Source organism: Caretta caretta, chromosome 11 (genome assembly GCF_965140235.1).
Source record: "Caretta caretta isolate rCarCar2 chromosome 11, rCarCar1.hap1, whole genome shotgun sequence".
Classification (NCBI taxonomy): Eukaryota; Metazoa; Chordata; order Testudines; family Cheloniidae; genus Caretta; species Caretta caretta.
The window spans coordinates 59596412-59612975 of record NC_134216.1 but is presented as its reverse complement, the minus strand read 5'-3'; the positions used below and the strand labels follow the sequence as shown (position 1 = coordinate 59612975).

Below are 16564 nucleotides of genomic sequence, written 5' to 3'. Positions count from 1 at the left end.
GCTCGCCCTCCCCTCCCCTCCCCCCGCTCATTTTCAGCGGGCTGGGGCAGGGGTTGGGGTGAAAGAGGAGGTGCAGGCTCCAGGGTGGGACCAGAAATGAGGGCTCCGGAGTGTGGGAAGGGGCTCCAGGCTGGGACAGGGGTTGGGGTAAAGGAGGGTGTGAGGGCTTCGGCTGGAGGTGTGGGCTTTGGTGTGGGGCTGGAAATGAGCAGAAGGGGCTCCTGGGCTGGGGCCGAGGGGTTTGGAGTGTGGCAGGGAGTGTGGGGTGCGGGCTCTGGGAGGGAGTTTGGGTGAGGAAGGGGGCTGGGGCAGGGGGATGGACTCTGTAAGGGAGTTTGGGTGCAGGAGGGGGTTCAGGGCTGGGGTGCAAGCTCCGGGCGGCGCTTACCTGAGGTGGCTCCCGGGAAGCCGGCTCCTATGCACAGGAGTAGCCAGGGGACTCTGTGCGCTGCCCTCGCCCACAGGCACCACCCCCGCACCTCGGTTCCTGGCCAATGAGAGCTGTGGAGCTGGCGCTCGGGACGGGGGCAGCACGCCGAGTTCCTTGGCTCCCCCGTGTCTAGGAGCTGGAGAGATATGCTGCTGCTTCCGGGAGCTGCGCGGAACTGGGTAGGGAGCCTGCCTTAGCCCCGCTGTGCCACCAACCGGACTTTTAGTGCCCGGACAGTACTGCCTGGGCGTTCCGATCAAAAACTGGACACCTGGCAACCCTATATACCTTCTACACACCCTCTCTCCCATCCTAAGAGCTGAACATCAGAATTATGTAGTCTGGAGCAGGTGTAATTCTGCGGGTAAGTCAATGATCGAAAGGTAAGAAGAGACTCCGCAGTATTGCACTGGTCCAGTATAAAATCATTGACTCTCTCAACATCTCCAGTGTCACAATGAAGAAGCTACTGTCTCATACTTGCACGAAGGACAAGCTCACTGCATACCTTGCAGGAAAAATAGTACAGCATGTGAAGAATTACTCAAAGAATTTTGTCATTGCATGGTGTAATGAAGCTGCTGCCTTGTACTGTTCAGTGGCATTTCTTCATGGTTCCCTTGAGTAGGTTGAAACTAAAATTATCTTGTATGCCATCAATGCCAGAGGGAGGTGCTACTAAACCCTGGATATTTACGCAAGACACAGATGGTCTAGTGCTCTCCGAGAGACGCTACCCAAAACTTCTGCAAGATTCTGTTTCCTGTGCCTGCTCCTGGGAGAAATGAATCGCTGTATATCCCTCAGAGATGTGTGCCTATCACTTGGGCCATTAAAAGCTGCTGCCCTGCCAGGTTTCTACGACCATTCAGGATGTGACATTACTGGAAGGTTGGCTGGAAAGTCCAAATTATCTTACTGGAAGGCATTTATTCCGCCTGAATAAATACTCATTCAGCCAGAATACTCATTCTGAAGTTGCTCAGAACAGCTGAGGCTATGGCTACACTTGCAGCTGTAGAGTGCTTTGGGTTAAACCAGCCTTTAGAGAGCGCCCTAGGGAAAGCTCCGCAGTCTGTCCACACGGACAGCTTCAAGCGCACTGGCGTGGCCACATTTGCAGCACTTGCAGAGGCACTGGGAGCGGTGCATTATGGGCAGCTATCCCAGCGTTCAAGTGGCTGCAACATGTTTTTCAAATGAGGGTGGTGGGGTGGAGTGTGGTGTGTATATGTGGGGGGGGAGAGAGAGGGTTTTTGGGGTGCTGACAATGTGTCAGCACGCTGTCTTGTAAGTTCAGACCCCCAGACACCCCCCCCAACTCACTCAAAGCAAACAGTAAATGTTTGTCTAAGCAGATAAGCAGCTGCTGTCTGAACACGTCCACATTCCTGCAGCGATTTCACAACAAAGGGAAGAGTGACCACTTGGCTTAAGGGGATTATGGGACGTTTCTGGTGGTCAATCAGAGCGCAGTAACTTAACTCCTCATTCACACTGACGCTGGGGCATCTCAGCCAATACGCAACAGATGTTATCCCTCTCGCCAAGGTAGAGTACCAGGAGCGCTCTAGCCAGGGAGTCAGAGCGCTCTATGTGGACGGGGAGTAAGGTAGAGCGCTCTGAGTGGCTTTATTGCGTATAAAGTGCAAGTGTAGCCAAGCCCTGAGACAATGCTGTTGAGGTCATAAGCCCCTTGGTGGAGTTCATATGCCGAGTTTATCATTTCAAGACCAACATTACGACACTTGCAGAGCTATGCTGGCAGATATTTTTCCAAGAAACAGACAAATGGAGACAAAATTGCCACCAACAAGATATGTATTGGCACCTGGTATCAAGGGGGGGGGGGGGGGGGGGGGAAATCATCAAGCAATGGAATGGCTCTGGAATGACCAAATGATCCAAAACTACCCTCCTCTATTGGGCACGGATGGGACTTAGAGGATGGACAGATAACATCAATTATATGTGAAATACCATATGTTCCTGAATCAATCCTTCAACTAATCAAATGCTCATGTCCAAAGACCAGATGTTCATCACCCTGCAAAAATGTGACAAGCAGTCTGCCTTATACAGAGATGAACCAGTGTGGGACTGACAAGGATCAGTGTGACACCCTGTCTAGCAATGGTGCCTTAGACCAGTGGTTCTCAACCAGGGGTACATGTACCCCTGGGGTACTCAGAGGTCTTCCAGCGGGTACATCAACTTATCTAGTTATTTGTCAAGTTTCACAACACGCTACATAAAAAACCCTAGTGAAGTCAGTACAAACTAAAATTTCATATAGACAATGACTTGTTTATACTGCTCTACATACTACACTGAAATGTGACTACAATATTTATATTCCAACTGATTTATTTGATAAATAAGGTAAAAATGAGAAAGTAAACAATTTTTCAGTAATATTGTGCTGTGATACTTTTGTATTTTTGTAAGCAAATAGTTTTTAACTGAGGTGAAACTTGGGGGTACACGAGACAAATCTGACTCTTGAAAGGGGTATAGTAGTCTGGAAAGGTTGAGACCCACTGCCTTAGACAGAGGCAACACTGACGGTGACTTGGATGAATAAATGTTTTCAGTCCTTCATGTCAAGGCTAACTTCCCGAGGATTACCAAAGAGCAATATCTGTTTTATTCTGGGAGATATGCTGCTGGAGACAATCCTGCACTGTAGGTTTACGTGGCCTGGTTTTGAATGAATGGACAATGATGAATGGGGGTCACTAAATATGGTGATGCTGTAGAGGGTCTTGTCTATCTATTCATCCCCACTGCTCTTCCTTCTAGCTATATAAATCATATAGGTACCTAGTGTTTAATGTATATAGTTCCCCTCTGTTAAATATGAAGCCACACACTTAACACCACTACTTCTAAGAAACTGGTAGGCTGGATGTAGGGATCAACTTCGGAGAGCGTCTTTATTATACCGGTTTCAGAGCAGCAGCCGCGTTAGTCTGTATTCGCAAAAAGAAAAGGAATACTTGTGGCACCTTAGAGACTAATCAATTTATTTGAGCATAAGCTTTCGTGAAAAGCTTACGAAAGCTTATGCTCAAATAAATTGATTAGTCTCTAAGGTGCCACAAGTACTCCCTTTCCTTTTTATTATACCGCTATGTGATCCTCTTTTCTGCTATTCTTTTACCCATAATTTATATTAAACCAATAACAACAAAAAGTTACTCTTGAAAAGTGAAACAGACAAATTACCTGTAATCAGAGACCATTCTAGGATACCTGGCCAAATCAGTCTCCACTGCTGTTCTCTCTGTCCTCAGGGCCCTCCTCAGCAAGTCAAACCTCCTCACTCTGTATAACAGCTCAGACAAGCCCAATGGCAGCTTTCCCTTCTCATTCAGCACCCCCAGGAGATCCCTGATGTCTGTATTAGATAAATCAGGAACCAGATCCCGGCACAGGAAAAACATCATCTCCTTTTCATCTTCGTCCAATTCCTGCTCGATCTGGTGAATGAGGGCAGCTGGCACTTGGCACTTTGTCATCACAAGCTGCTGTCCCTTTAAGTTTATCTGCCCTCTTTTTGTGTTTTAAGCAGGAAGCCAACATGTCATGAAGTCCATTTGCAACAGAACATGTGGTTCGTTGTTGATCTTAATCAGATGTTTTTAAATAGAGAAATTCTGTTGAAAAAAAAAAAATTACAGGCCCTGCTTGAATTGATGATTTACTGAGCAACCTTTCAAGTAATCCAAGTTCCTGCTGCACTTCAATCTTTGAGGCATTCAAGTTCCGGTCAAAATGCTGATCCTACTTACAAAGGTCCAGTATTCGTGAAGGGGTTCCCCAAGCTGTTCATTATGAATAAAAAAAAGTACATGATAGATCAGTATCAGCAGAGAATGGAAGATCCATTTAAGTAAAGCACTATTAATTACGCAAATCTGTAAATTCCAAAGGAAGTGAAACAAAAAACAACAGCCCACAAATGAGAACAGTGAGTGTTCAAGTTGTTTTAGAACATGAAAAGTTCAGAGCCATAAAATTAAAAAATCTAAACCCAATCATTCTCACAAAAGAAACAAAGAAAAAAAGTCTCAGTACACTTTCCTGCAAAAGTTTAACAGCCAAGAGGTGTAGTGAAGTCTCTTGTTACTAAGACAGTACTTAGTACTGGTTACTAAGAGGTACTTTTAAAAAGTGTACTACAAAACATTATCTAGTATTCACAGCACATATTAGCTAGCATAACATGGACTAGTGTAAATACATTAAACATAAAGCACACTTGTCAAAATAGAGGCGCAAAGTATATTTTATGATGTATTATCCTTGCTTATCAGCATAAAACACCAGGCTCACTTACTGGTCAGTTCATGAAATCCAATAATCCATGGTGGGTTCTCTTAGTTGCTGATTCCAGTTAGGGAGGGTCCACTGTAAATGAGTTTTTAAAAAGGTTTTTCTTTTACTTAAAAAGAAGTCCAACACAAACTTATAATAAATCTTTGAAGGTGCAGATGGGCCTTGTGCTGCATTTTTAATAGCATGCATTTACTTTTCTTTAACCTGTTAATGCCTCACCATTTTCAAAGATGTCTTGAATATTCAGAGTGTAAGAATAGTATTTGGTTAAGGAACTGGGCTGAGTTTCTGGAGACCAGGGTTTCTCCTTCCTGTTCCTGCCACACAGCTCTTGGCCAAGTGTCTTAGTCACCCACTGTCTCAGTTCCCCATCTATTAAATGGGGTAATAGGCCTTTCCTACCCCACAAGAATAGGGTGAGAGTAAATGCATCAGTGTTTGTGAGGTACTCCTTTACCATGTACGTAGCTAGGTAGATAGCTATTTTCCAATGTACTTTTCTCTGAAGTGAAAGTCAGTCGGACTTAAGTGACTTAGGCACCTAACGGCTTTTGAGAATTCTACCTATCATGTTTAAAGCTGCTGCTGTGCTTTTCAGTCCTTTGCCACAGACTTTGGAAGTCATGGCTCCAGAAATGGTGAACAGATAATATATACTGCTTCCAGCCAGTTCAAAGTAGATCAGAGAAACCCAGCTGGAAGCAATTTTCTTCCCTTGCAGACCCTTGTTAAAAACAATACATCTCTTTCATGTAAACACCTGTGCCTCACATCTCATACATGAATAAAAATAAAGGCCCATTAAACCCACAAGCCAAACCACTACAAAGAACTAATCAAGTTCCCAGTGCAAGGTCTCATTCAGCTATATGTTCCACTGTACACAATGACCCATATTTTCTGTAGAGCCAAAGACTGTGTCTCCATTTGACTTTTTATAACCTCAGACTTCCAATGTCCCGAGCAGGGGTGGTAGCAACAACAGGAAGAGCTGCTGGTGTGTCACCAACCCTAAGGAGCACAGGTCTAGACAACATAAGGATTACAATGGCATTGGTTGCAGGCACCTTGTCTGCACGATAGAGCCAACCTGTGGAAGCAGCAATAGGAAATTGGAGGAGAAAAACTAGCAGAGACAAGGCCAAACACCTGTTGGGAGATCCAGTTACAACAAAGCTAAAACACAACTCCATTTTGCAGTGTAGATGAGATCTAAATTATTTATAATCAAGTTTCCAATCCCCAACAAAGCCTGAGGTTTCAGCACTGAACTGCAACAGAAATCAATGAGAGTGCTAAGTGCTCAGACTCTCTAAAACAGTGTTTCCCGAACAGTGGGTCCTTATCTACCGGTGGGTCACAGGAAGGGTCTAGGTCAGGGGTGGGCAAACTATGGCCCGCAGGCTGCATCCGGCCCACCAGACATTTTAATCTGGCCCTCAAGCTCTTGCTGGAGAGCGGGGTCTGGGGCTTGCCCCACCCTGGCACTTTGGCGCTTCAGCTGGGAAGCAGGGTTTGGAGCTGCTCCACACAGCTCCCGGAAGCAGCAGCTCTGGCGCTCCAGCCGGGGAGCAGAATCGAGGGCCGCTTCACATGGCTCCTGGAAGCAGCGGCATGTCTACCCTCTGGCTCCTACGCGTAGGGGAAGCCGGGAGGCTCCGCTCTGCATGCTGCCCCCACCCCAGTAGCTGCCTCCGCAACACCCACTGGCTGGGAACTGCAGCCAATGGGAGCTGCAGGGGTGGCGCCTGCAGACAGGACAGCGTGCAAAGCCGCCTGGCCATGACTCCACATAGGAGCTGGAGAAGGGACATGCCGTTGCTTCCAGGAGCGGCTTGAGGTAAGCACTGCCCTAAGCCTGTACCCCTGAGCCTCTCTGCGCGCCCCTGCCCCAGCCCTGATCCCCCTCCCACCCTTCAAACCCCTCGATCTCAGCCCAGAGCACCCTCCTGCACTCCCAACCCCACCCCAGAGCCCGCACCCCCAGCAGGAGCCTGCATCCCTTCCCGCACCCCAACCCCAGCCCTGATCCCCCTCCTGCCCTCTGAACCCCTTGATCCCAGCCTGGAGCAACCTCCTACACCCCAAATTCATCCCCAGCACTGCCCCAGAGCCCGCCTTCTGCCCCCACTCTCCACTCCCCCACCTCAGCCTGCACCCTGAATTCCTAATTTCTGGCCCCACCCCAGAGACCACACCCACTCCCCATTTCCAATTTTGTGAGCATTCATGGCCATACAATTTCTATTCCCCAATGTGGCCCTCGAGCCAAAAAGTTTGCCCACCCCTGGTCCTGGTGGATTCTGCATTTCCCGGAAATCCCCTCTCCCCCATCTCTGACTTTTCCTGGGCAGCAGGCTGGGGAGTGGGATTTGGGCAGCAGCCGGAGCCAGCAAACTGGTAGTCAGCAACCTCTCCTTGCCCCGCACGTGCTCCAGAGGTGCCTTCCTCACCCCTCTCACTTCCCCTGGGCAGCAGACCGTGGCCTGGGGAGCTGGATCCTGGTGGCAGCACAGAGGAAGCACCTTCCGGGCACATGCAGGGCAGGGACAGTGTGCTAACTGTCCTCTCGCTAGCTCTGGCCACTTCCTCAGCGCTGCTGCTGCCCAGATCCCGCTTCCACTGGACAGCAGGCAGAGGTGTGGGGAGCAGGATCTGGGCAGCTGCACGGAGGAAGCAGCCTGAGCCAGCGAGCCTGGTAGCTATCATGGCCCAGCTCCAGGGAGAGAGGGCCCAAGGCTGGGAGAGTAAGAGCAAGTGGGCTGGGTGGAGCTGAGCAGAGAACTTGGGCTGAGAAGGGAGGGAAGAGGGGAGCAGAGAGCTGAAAAGCGGGGAGCAAGGGACTGGAGGGCTGAGAAGGGGGGCAGCAGTAATGGCAGGTCCCCAAAAAAGACAGAATGCAACTGGTGGGTTACCTTAGTAAAAAGCTTGGGAACCACTGCTCTGAAAATCAGCACTCAGTACTTCATGTATTCATAAGAGCATTGTATACGTACACTGCACTAGAAGTAAACATGTAGGGAAAATATACAGCCACAGTATTTCCACTACGGTACAACACCAGGAAACCCCAACACTTGACTGCAAAGCCTCTGGTATGCTTTAATGTTTCTGCATATTGAAAGCTACAATGGAGAGACCACAATACAACACTTTTCCTCATCACATCCACCATTTAGGAACCCAGAGAAATGAAACACAAGCTGTTTCATTTCTGTCTGCTGACAATGCGGTGAGAAAATTAACCCTAGGGCTGCCTCTACCACAGTGGCACAGGTAGAAAATAGGTGATCTCCTAGGCCAGTAATCAACACACAAGTCTATAAATGCTTGTATTTCAGTGGAAGCTGACACTTCCTCTCAACAGAACTCTTTCAAATGTGTGGGATAATTTTTTTTATTATAACTAGTTGAACAAATTTGAATATCCAATTTTTTTTTGACAAAAACCAGGATTTTGGGGCAAAAATTTGCATTTTTGACCAGCTCTAATTTTTATAAACACACACACACAAACACACACCCAGACATACCTACTCATAAATAAACATCCACCCACACCTAATGTTTTTTAGGGGTTGGCATGGGAGATGGGGCATCTTCAGGTCTCGATGAGGGCTGAGGAATCCCCCCACCCAATACACCAGAAAGTGATTTGCACAGTTTTCTGTCGGGGAAAAAGGTTTAACAGGTTTTTATTCTTCAAACCAAAACCAAAAAATTGTGGGAATTCCATAGAGGAAGGAGGAAACAGAGTGATTGTGTTTAAAAAAAAAAAAAAAAAAAAGAGCAGCCAAGGGGGTGCTGGCACCAATGGTACCTGCCTCTGAAAGACACAGTTCTTAACAGCTAAAAGTGGGATTTTCAAAAGAGCCTAAGGGAATCTGGCATCCAACTCCTGTTTAATTTCAAGGGGATCTGGGAGTTTAGTTCCCTTAGGCTCTTTTGAAAGATCCTAACCTACACATATTTGTGAAGCTTACTAAAAAGGTACTTCCCAACAGAGCTCAGATTTCAAACATGCAAAAGGATTATTCATATACTTCCACTGAGATTTGCTTTAGATGGCTTTTTACGCTATTTCTACATCATGAACTCCCACATTTACTAGAATGTCTGTCATGTGCTCATCATACAAAACTGCAGATTAGTACTTCAAGCTGATTTAATTTATATATAAATTAAACATCTACTGCGAAGATGATATCACAAAAGAGGAACCAGATTACCAAACAATCCCGATCGCTTTGTATCCATGACCTGTCCTCTTCCTTATTTACCATGCCCCCGATTTTTGTATCATCTGCAAATGTTATCAGTGATGATTTTGTGTTTTCTAGGTTTTTTTATCATTGATAAAAATGTTAAAAAGCATAGGCCACAGAACTGATTCCTGCAGGACCCCACTAGGAACGTACCAGCTCAATGGTGATTTACCATTTACAATTACATTTTGAGACCTATCAGTTAATCCAGGGGTGGGCAAACTTTTTGGCCTGAGGGCCACATCTGGGAATAGAAATTGTATGGTGGGCCATGAATGCTCACAAAACCGGAAATGGGGTGCGGGAAGAGGTGAAGGCTCTGGATGGGGGTGCGGGCTCTGGGGTGGGGTCAGAAATGAGGAGTTCAGGATGCGGGATGGGGCTCTGGGCTGGGGAGGGGGAGTAAGGTGGCGGGGGTGAGGGCTCGGGGGTGGTGCTGGAGATGAGAGGTTTGGGGTGGAGAAGGGTGCTCCAGGCTGGGATCGAGGGGTTCAGAGGGCAGGAGGGGGATCAGGGCTGGGGCACATGGAGAGACTCAGGGGTGCAGGCTCAGGGCAGAGCTTACCTCAAGCGTCTACTGGAAACAACGGCATGTCCCTTCTCCGGCTCCTATGTGGAGGCGCAGCCAGGCAGCTCTGCACGCTGCCCCATCCACAGGCGCCACCCCTGCAGCTCCCATTGGCTGCTGTTCCTGGCCAATGTGAGCTGCGGGGGTGGTGCTTGGGGTGGGGGCAGTGCGCAGTCCCCTGGCTGCCCCTATGTGTAGGAGCCGGAGAAGAGACATGCTGCTGCTTCCAGGAGGCGTGTGGAGCAGCCCCCAACTCTGAATCCGGGAGCTGCATGGAGCAGCCCCCAACACTGCTCCCGGCTGGAGCACCAGAGCGAGGCAAGCCACAGACCCTGCTCCCCAGCGGGAGCTTGAGGACTGGATTAAAATGGCTGGTGGGCTGGATCCGGCTCACGGGCCGTAGTTTGCCCACCCGAGTTAATCCATTTAATATGTGCCATGTTAATTTTATATAGTTCTAGTTTTTCAATCAAAATGGGGTGTAGTATCAAATCAAATGCCTTACAGAAGTCTATTACATCAACCCTATTACCTTTATCAACCAAACTTATAATCTCATAAAAAAAATTAGTCTGACAGTATCTATTTTCCATAAACCCAGGGTGATTGGCATTAATTACATTACCCTCCTTTTATTCTCTACTAATAGAGTCCCATATCAGCTGCTCCATTATCTTGCCCAGGATTGATGTCAGTCTGACAGGCCTCTAGTTACCCAGGTCATCCTGTTCACCCTGTTTAAATTCTGGTACAACGTTTCCTTTCTTCCAGTCATCAGGGACTTCCCCAGTCTTCCCAGGATTATTTAAAATAATATGTCAGACCTGCTTATAGGGCTATGTCATCTCCCTGTACTGTCTGAGCCTCTCACTGTGTATAGGGTCTTTGTTGTCCAAGGCCATGAACTCTATTTCAGATCAGATACTGCAACTCTATTTCCTATTCAAACTATGCCCCTCACTCTCTTGAGAGCTTCATGCAGGTGGATTCCTGTCACATAGAGCTCATTGCAGGATCAGGGCCAATGTGACTGGCTGATGACAGAGATGTCTGTGACTGTTCTTTCTAGTACCTGATGCTTTGTCCCTGATCAAAAAGGCCCAACGTAGGCACGGAAGGGAAGTTCGGTCTCTAGGCTCATTTAATCCCTAGCCCCCTGCTGAAACAATCAGCTAGCACGCAGTCTGACGGTGATTCGTGATTCATAGGTTCACATAGTACATTTATAGTGCAATTATAAACCTGCAGCACCAAGTCTCAGAGCCCAAGTCAGCTTGGTCTCAGAGCCAGGGCTTCAACCCCAGCATCTCCATTACAATTTTTAGCCCTGCAGCCTGAGGCCAAGTCAGCTGACCTGAGCTCTGAAACTTGGTGTCACAGGTTTTTTTTAAATCACAGTATAGCTGTACCCATAGATTCCAAGGCCAGAAGGGATTGTTGTGATGATCTAGTCCAGGGGTCGGCAACCTTTCAGAAGTGGTGTGCTGAGTCTTCATTTATTCACTTTAATTTAAGGTTTTGCGTACCAGTAATACATTTTAACATTTTTAAGACGGTCTCTCTCTATAAGTCTATATCTTATATAACTAAATGATTGTCGGCTGTACAGTAAACAAGGTTTTCAAAATGTTCAAGAAGCTTTATTTAAAATTAAGTTAAAATGCTGATCTTACGCCGCCAGCCTGCTCAGTCGGCTGCCAACCTGGGGTTCCGTTCACCTAGGCTGGACATGGGGTGTGAGGGGGCTGGGTATGTGTGTGGGGTGCAGGAGTCAGGGCAGGGGGTGTGGGGGGCTGGGTATGTGTGGGGGATACTGGAGTCAGGGCTGGGGTCTTGGGGGGGTGCAGGGGTCAGGGCAGAGGGCTGGGTGTGTGTGAGGGGGGTGCAGGGCTCAGGGCAGGGGTGTGTGTGGGGGGATGTAAGGTTCAGGGCAGAGGGCTGGGGGTGTGGGTTGGGGTCGTGGGGGGTGCTCCCAGCCCCAAGCAGCTCACAACAGGGGGCTGGAGGGGATATGCCCTGATTCCACCCCCCTTCCCCAAGGCCCTGTCCTCACCTCTTCTCCGCCTCCTCCCCAAGCAGCGAGCCCTTGCAAGGGCCATCAGCTGATCGGAGTCAGGGAGGGAGAGGAGGAGGGGCAGGAACGCAGCACGCTGGGGGAAGAGGCAGGGGAGGGGGGAGCTTCTTCACCCTGCCCCGGTGGGGGGGCAGGTGGAGAAGAGCGGGCCGGGGCAGGCAGGATTTTTAATGGCACGCTGCTGCCTGCCAGGGTCCCAGCCTGGGTTCGGCAGCAGGCTGAGCGGGGCCAGTGGCTGGGACTCGGCAGGCAGCAGCGTGCCATTAAACATCAGCTCGTGTGCCGTCTTTGGCACATGTGCCATAGGTTGTCGACCCCTGATCTAGTCTGACCTCCTGTATAACTTTTGTATTCTTGTGCCTCTTCTCTGAACCTTCTCCAATTTTTCAACACCTTTCTTGAATTATGGGCACAGAACGGGACCCACTATTCCAGCAGCAGTTTGACCATTGCCAAATATAGAGATCTACAACCTCCCTTGATATGACAGACTTTTTTGCAACTGCTTCACATAATGTGTGCCATGTTAATTTTATATCTTTCTAGTTTGTTAATTAAGATGTCATGCGATATGACAACGCCTTAAAGAAGTCTAAGTATATTACATCAACACTATTACCGTTATCAATCAAACTTGTAGTCTCATAAAAAAAGAAACCAAGTTACTTTGACGGGATCTATATTCCATAAACCCATGCTGATTCGCATTAATTCTATTACTCTCCTTTAATTCTTTATTAATTGAGTCCCATATCAACTGCTCCATCATCTTGCATGGGATTATGTCAGACTGACAGGCCTATAATTACCCAGATCTTCCCAGTCACCCTTTAAATATTGGCAAAACATTAGCTTTCTTCCAGCCTTCTGAAATTTCCCTGGAGTTCGAACACTTATTGAAAATCAGCATTAATGGTCCAGCGAGCTCCACAGCCAACTCTTTTAAAATTCTTGTTTAAAATGCAAGTTATCTGGACCTGCTGATTTTAAAGTGTCTATCTTTTAGTAGCTTTTGTTTAACATCCTCCTGATATAGCAGTGGAATGGAAAAAAAGCGTTATATGACTACATCATCAAGTGTGTTTGCCAAAGCTAGGAGATTGTTACAATAGGCATGACCTGCTGCTCCCACCTCTAAGATCATCTGCATACCGCAGCTCAATGTAAAAAGCTTGTAAAGCACATGTAACCCCACATCTACTTCATTGTACTTACTAGGAAATCTGGAGTCACTTTGGAAGGGATAAATCTTACTCAACAACATCCGATACAGTTGTACCTCAGAACCTCCACCAAATATGGTGACACGATTATGGAAGAAAAATGGAGGGCTTCCCCAACCCTCATCCTCACCCCTCTGCATCCCAGACACAAAATTTTACAGGGAGCTCCCCCTCCTGCAGCTGTCAGTAATATAAAGGCCGGGGAAAGCATGATGGGTGGCCTTGTTACACACAACAGAGTGGAAACAAAGGGTCATTTCCTACCTCCTTAGATAGCTCACTTCTTCTCTCTCCATGTATTCAACCTGTGAAAGGCAATGGGGAAAGCCCCAGTGTCAGTGGGGGTGTATGACTGAGGCAGGCAGCTTGTTGTAAAGCTATTATAGTTCACAGTCACACCAAAACCCACAGACCTTAGAGCACAGTGGGACTCCGCTGTGAGGGAGTCATATGGTCTCTGGGGTAAAGGGGCTAGATTCTAGTGACTCACAAGGGCACAGCTGCCCTTCTCTCTCCTCAAAGAAGGGGAAGAAGCATAGCCCAAAGGGGATGATAGGATCATCAGTTAAATACAAGTCTCTGCCTTTCGGGCTACAACACAAACAGGGAAATTCAAAGTTTGGCCCCACGTGCCTTTGTGAGAAACCACCATGCTAAGGTAAGGACACATTTTCTATCAAAATTCTGGCCTGACTTTTGTCCACATGGGTTACACTCTAACCTAGACTCTCTAGGGAAAATTAAAAGATTAAAAAGTATATTTGCTTGTCAGGCCATAACATTCCTGTTCCTTGAATGAACAGGAAGAGCCACACTCAAATCAAACAGCAATGAAAATCCAGTACATTCATTTACTTTTATGAAGCTGTTTCACTCTCGCCATAGAATTAATTAATCCCTGATCCTCCAAGTCACTCCACACACTCCAGACCCGAGTCCATGCAGAGCTAAGTGCAAAAATCAGAACCTAAGGTAGTTTATAAAACTACCACAACAACTTCTGAACCCAGGTAACAGTGATATGCCAGCAAATCACACACAAAGACCTGTATTTCTGGTTGCATCTACCTTGGCTAAAATGGGTCCTGTCATTCACTAGTGACAATCGCAACTGTAATATACCATCTGACCCCAAGCATTTTAACTATGTCTCTAATCCTTCTGCATTATTACAACTCTACCCATTGAACTCTGTTTTTCCTGCATGCAAGCAGGACTCTGCACGACATATGTGCAGCATGTGTTCTCAGTGTTTATTACCGCAAGGTCACCTCTCAGACCTTAGATTGGGGAACTGAAAGGTTTTTCAAGATAAGACAAATAGTGTGGGAAACAATGGTATTTTAAAGTAGAATAAATGTTGTGCTTGTCAGATTTGACAGTGTTCCTTGAACATAATGAATAGAGGGTTGTTTCCTAACCACAAGGGCCATCGTCAAACCAGCAAAAATGGGACCCATATTCGTCATCACTGTAGCTCTTATTTGGAAAAAGTCTTAGTTCTACAACATAAGGTCTGCTATATGATTCTACAGGAATATAACCAGGGTGCTGCTGGGTTTCTTTGCCATACCAGCCACATGCTGCAAGGACATTGTGCAACCTCTCTGCTGTCATTGTGTAAGCAACAGAAGCAGGGCTAGAGACCACTATTGCAAAACCTCTGTGTGGGGCCTCACTCACCCGACTCTATCCCATTAGGTCTGTTGCTTTTCCAAGTTTTGTTAAAGAAGTTTTTAACTTTCCTTGCACCTGGAAGAGGATCTAAGGTTAGAGACTTAGGTAAAAAGAAATCCATAAGGATTTGATAACCTTTTGCATGGTTCTTTATGAATCAGAATCACTTAGGCCTTAGGGCTGCTTACAATTTGCTCTAGTTTAGTTCAACTGCAGCCATGCAGACCCTAGCTTGGGCACTCTTAGCTCAGTTTCAGTTGCTCCTAATCAATTTTAAACTAAACTGAAATAAGCTGCTTTTAAAGTTTAAGAGACTTCACCCAGCCTCGTGCACCAGTTTTAAATGGGTTTTTAAATGACCGCTGACATCAAACCAGGGCGTTAACGTCAGTTACTCGCATCCAAATGCCCTGGATCTTATTCACAGCGCCTTGTGAATCCCCCCTGCCCCAAACCACCACCACGGGCCCCCTCAGCCAGCGGGACCGGCCGTGGCAGCCGGAGGGCCGAAGTCCGAAACCGCCCCAGCCCTTTGTTCCGCTCTCGGGCAGGCAGCGACCGAGCCCAGCCCGGCCACCCACCGCGCAGGGCCCGGACAGAGAGAGCCGGGAGCTGCCCCCGCCCCGGCGCCGCGGCCAGGTCCGGGCGCGGATCCCGCGGGGGCCCCGGAGAGGCGGGGCAGGCTGGAGGCCACGCACCTGAAGGCGCACCGGGCGGTCCCGGGGCTCCAGCAGCTGAGACGACCGGAAGGCGAAAGCGAAACTGGCTGGTCCGCGGCCCCGGCGGCGGGGCCAGGGGCGGGCAGCGACAGCAGCAGCAGCAGCAGCTTCCTGTGCAGCCTGGTGGCGGAGCCCGGCCGGGCCCAGGGAGGAGGCGCGGCTGCGTTCGCCGCCCGAGCGGGGCGGGTCTGCCGGGACGGTGCCCAGCCCACAGCCGAGAGCCGACTGTCGGTGTCCCTCCGGCTCGTCTCCAGGCCTCGCTGTAAAGTGCCGGCCCCGGCCCCGGCCCCGGAGAAGCAGTCGTCGTGTCACCCCGGGGTGCCGCCCTGCCTTTGTTCCCTCGCTGCGGGGTGGGGACTTGGGAGCGAGTCAGGCACGTCCACGATTTTTCTACCTCTGGTAATCGTCCGGCGCAAACTAGTTGGTTTGTTTCATATACTCAGGCTTATGCAGTAACGTACGCAGCGCTTCTTACCGGCTGTTTGTACAATGTGGGGAGAGCTATGAACATTAGTCTCCCCCATGAGGGCAGGTGATGGGGGATAATAATTTATAACTCTCCCCACATTTTACAGCTTGGAAATCGGGCAGCGTCCTGTAGGACGGAAGTGACTCATGCGTCAAACACTGGAAAGTGGCTTAAGCACCATTCATCCTGCAAATGTTCATGTAGCTTTAAAGCCAAATTTGTGCTTCCCATCGTCGCTGGTTGTGCCTGAATCCAGTCCCTCCTGCGTAATTTAAAACAGTGCGAAGGCCGCTCCACATTATGCGGGCTCCAAGAGGCTGTTACGCAGCAACTGGGATGCAAGGAAATCCTGGCGATGCCCCGCTCCAGTTGCAGGGAAGGGGAGCCGCATAGAAGTCTGTATGCCACCACGGAGTCCCTCTGCACTGGAGGATTCAGGTCCATATTGTGCTGGCAGAGGCACAAAGGAAGCCCAGTTCTGGGGAAAATGTAGCCCTAAATCTTCCCAAAAGTTATATTTAAAGGACAATGCATAAAAATGTAATATAAATTTACAGAGCTGCGGTAGTGATATGAGAGACATAGACATTTCTACAGTTGCTCTTACTACAAATAACCCAAATACTTTTCTATGTGCTTGAACCACTGGCAGGAGAAGAGGTCCAGCAGCCATTCAGTATCTCACCTAGCATATTGTCCAGGGCTCAGTCAGCTGGTTTCCAATGGAATAATGAGCACGAATGAGGGAGGAGCTTGGAAAAGTTTGTTACCTTTATTAATATGTATTCAATATTCTGG

At 48.3% G+C, this 16564-nt stretch overlaps 1 protein-coding gene across 4 annotated transcripts in view; it reads right to left on the bottom strand.

Moving 5' to 3' along the window:
• CFLAR (CASP8 and FADD like apoptosis regulator) overlaps positions 1–16170 on the bottom strand; it is a 34966-nt gene extending 18796 nt beyond the window's left edge. Inside the window, exons 1-4 of one of the 4 annotated variants that reach the window (XM_048869302.2) lie at positions 15277–16170; positions 13166–13206; positions 4773–4843; positions 3659–4257 (exon numbers count right to left, since the gene is read on the bottom strand). In XM_048869302.2, the coding sequence (XP_048725259.1) occupies positions 3659–3951 (293 nt within the window). In that variant the 5' untranslated portion in view covers positions 3952–4257; positions 4773–4843; positions 13166–13206; positions 15277–16170. The remainder of the gene's footprint in view (positions 1–3658; positions 4258–4772; positions 4844–13165; positions 13207–15276) is intronic. The other 3 variants (XM_048869303.2, XM_048869299.2, XM_048869300.2) reach the window with 3 other exon arrangements.
• Positions 16171–16564: the final 394 nt, after the last annotated feature.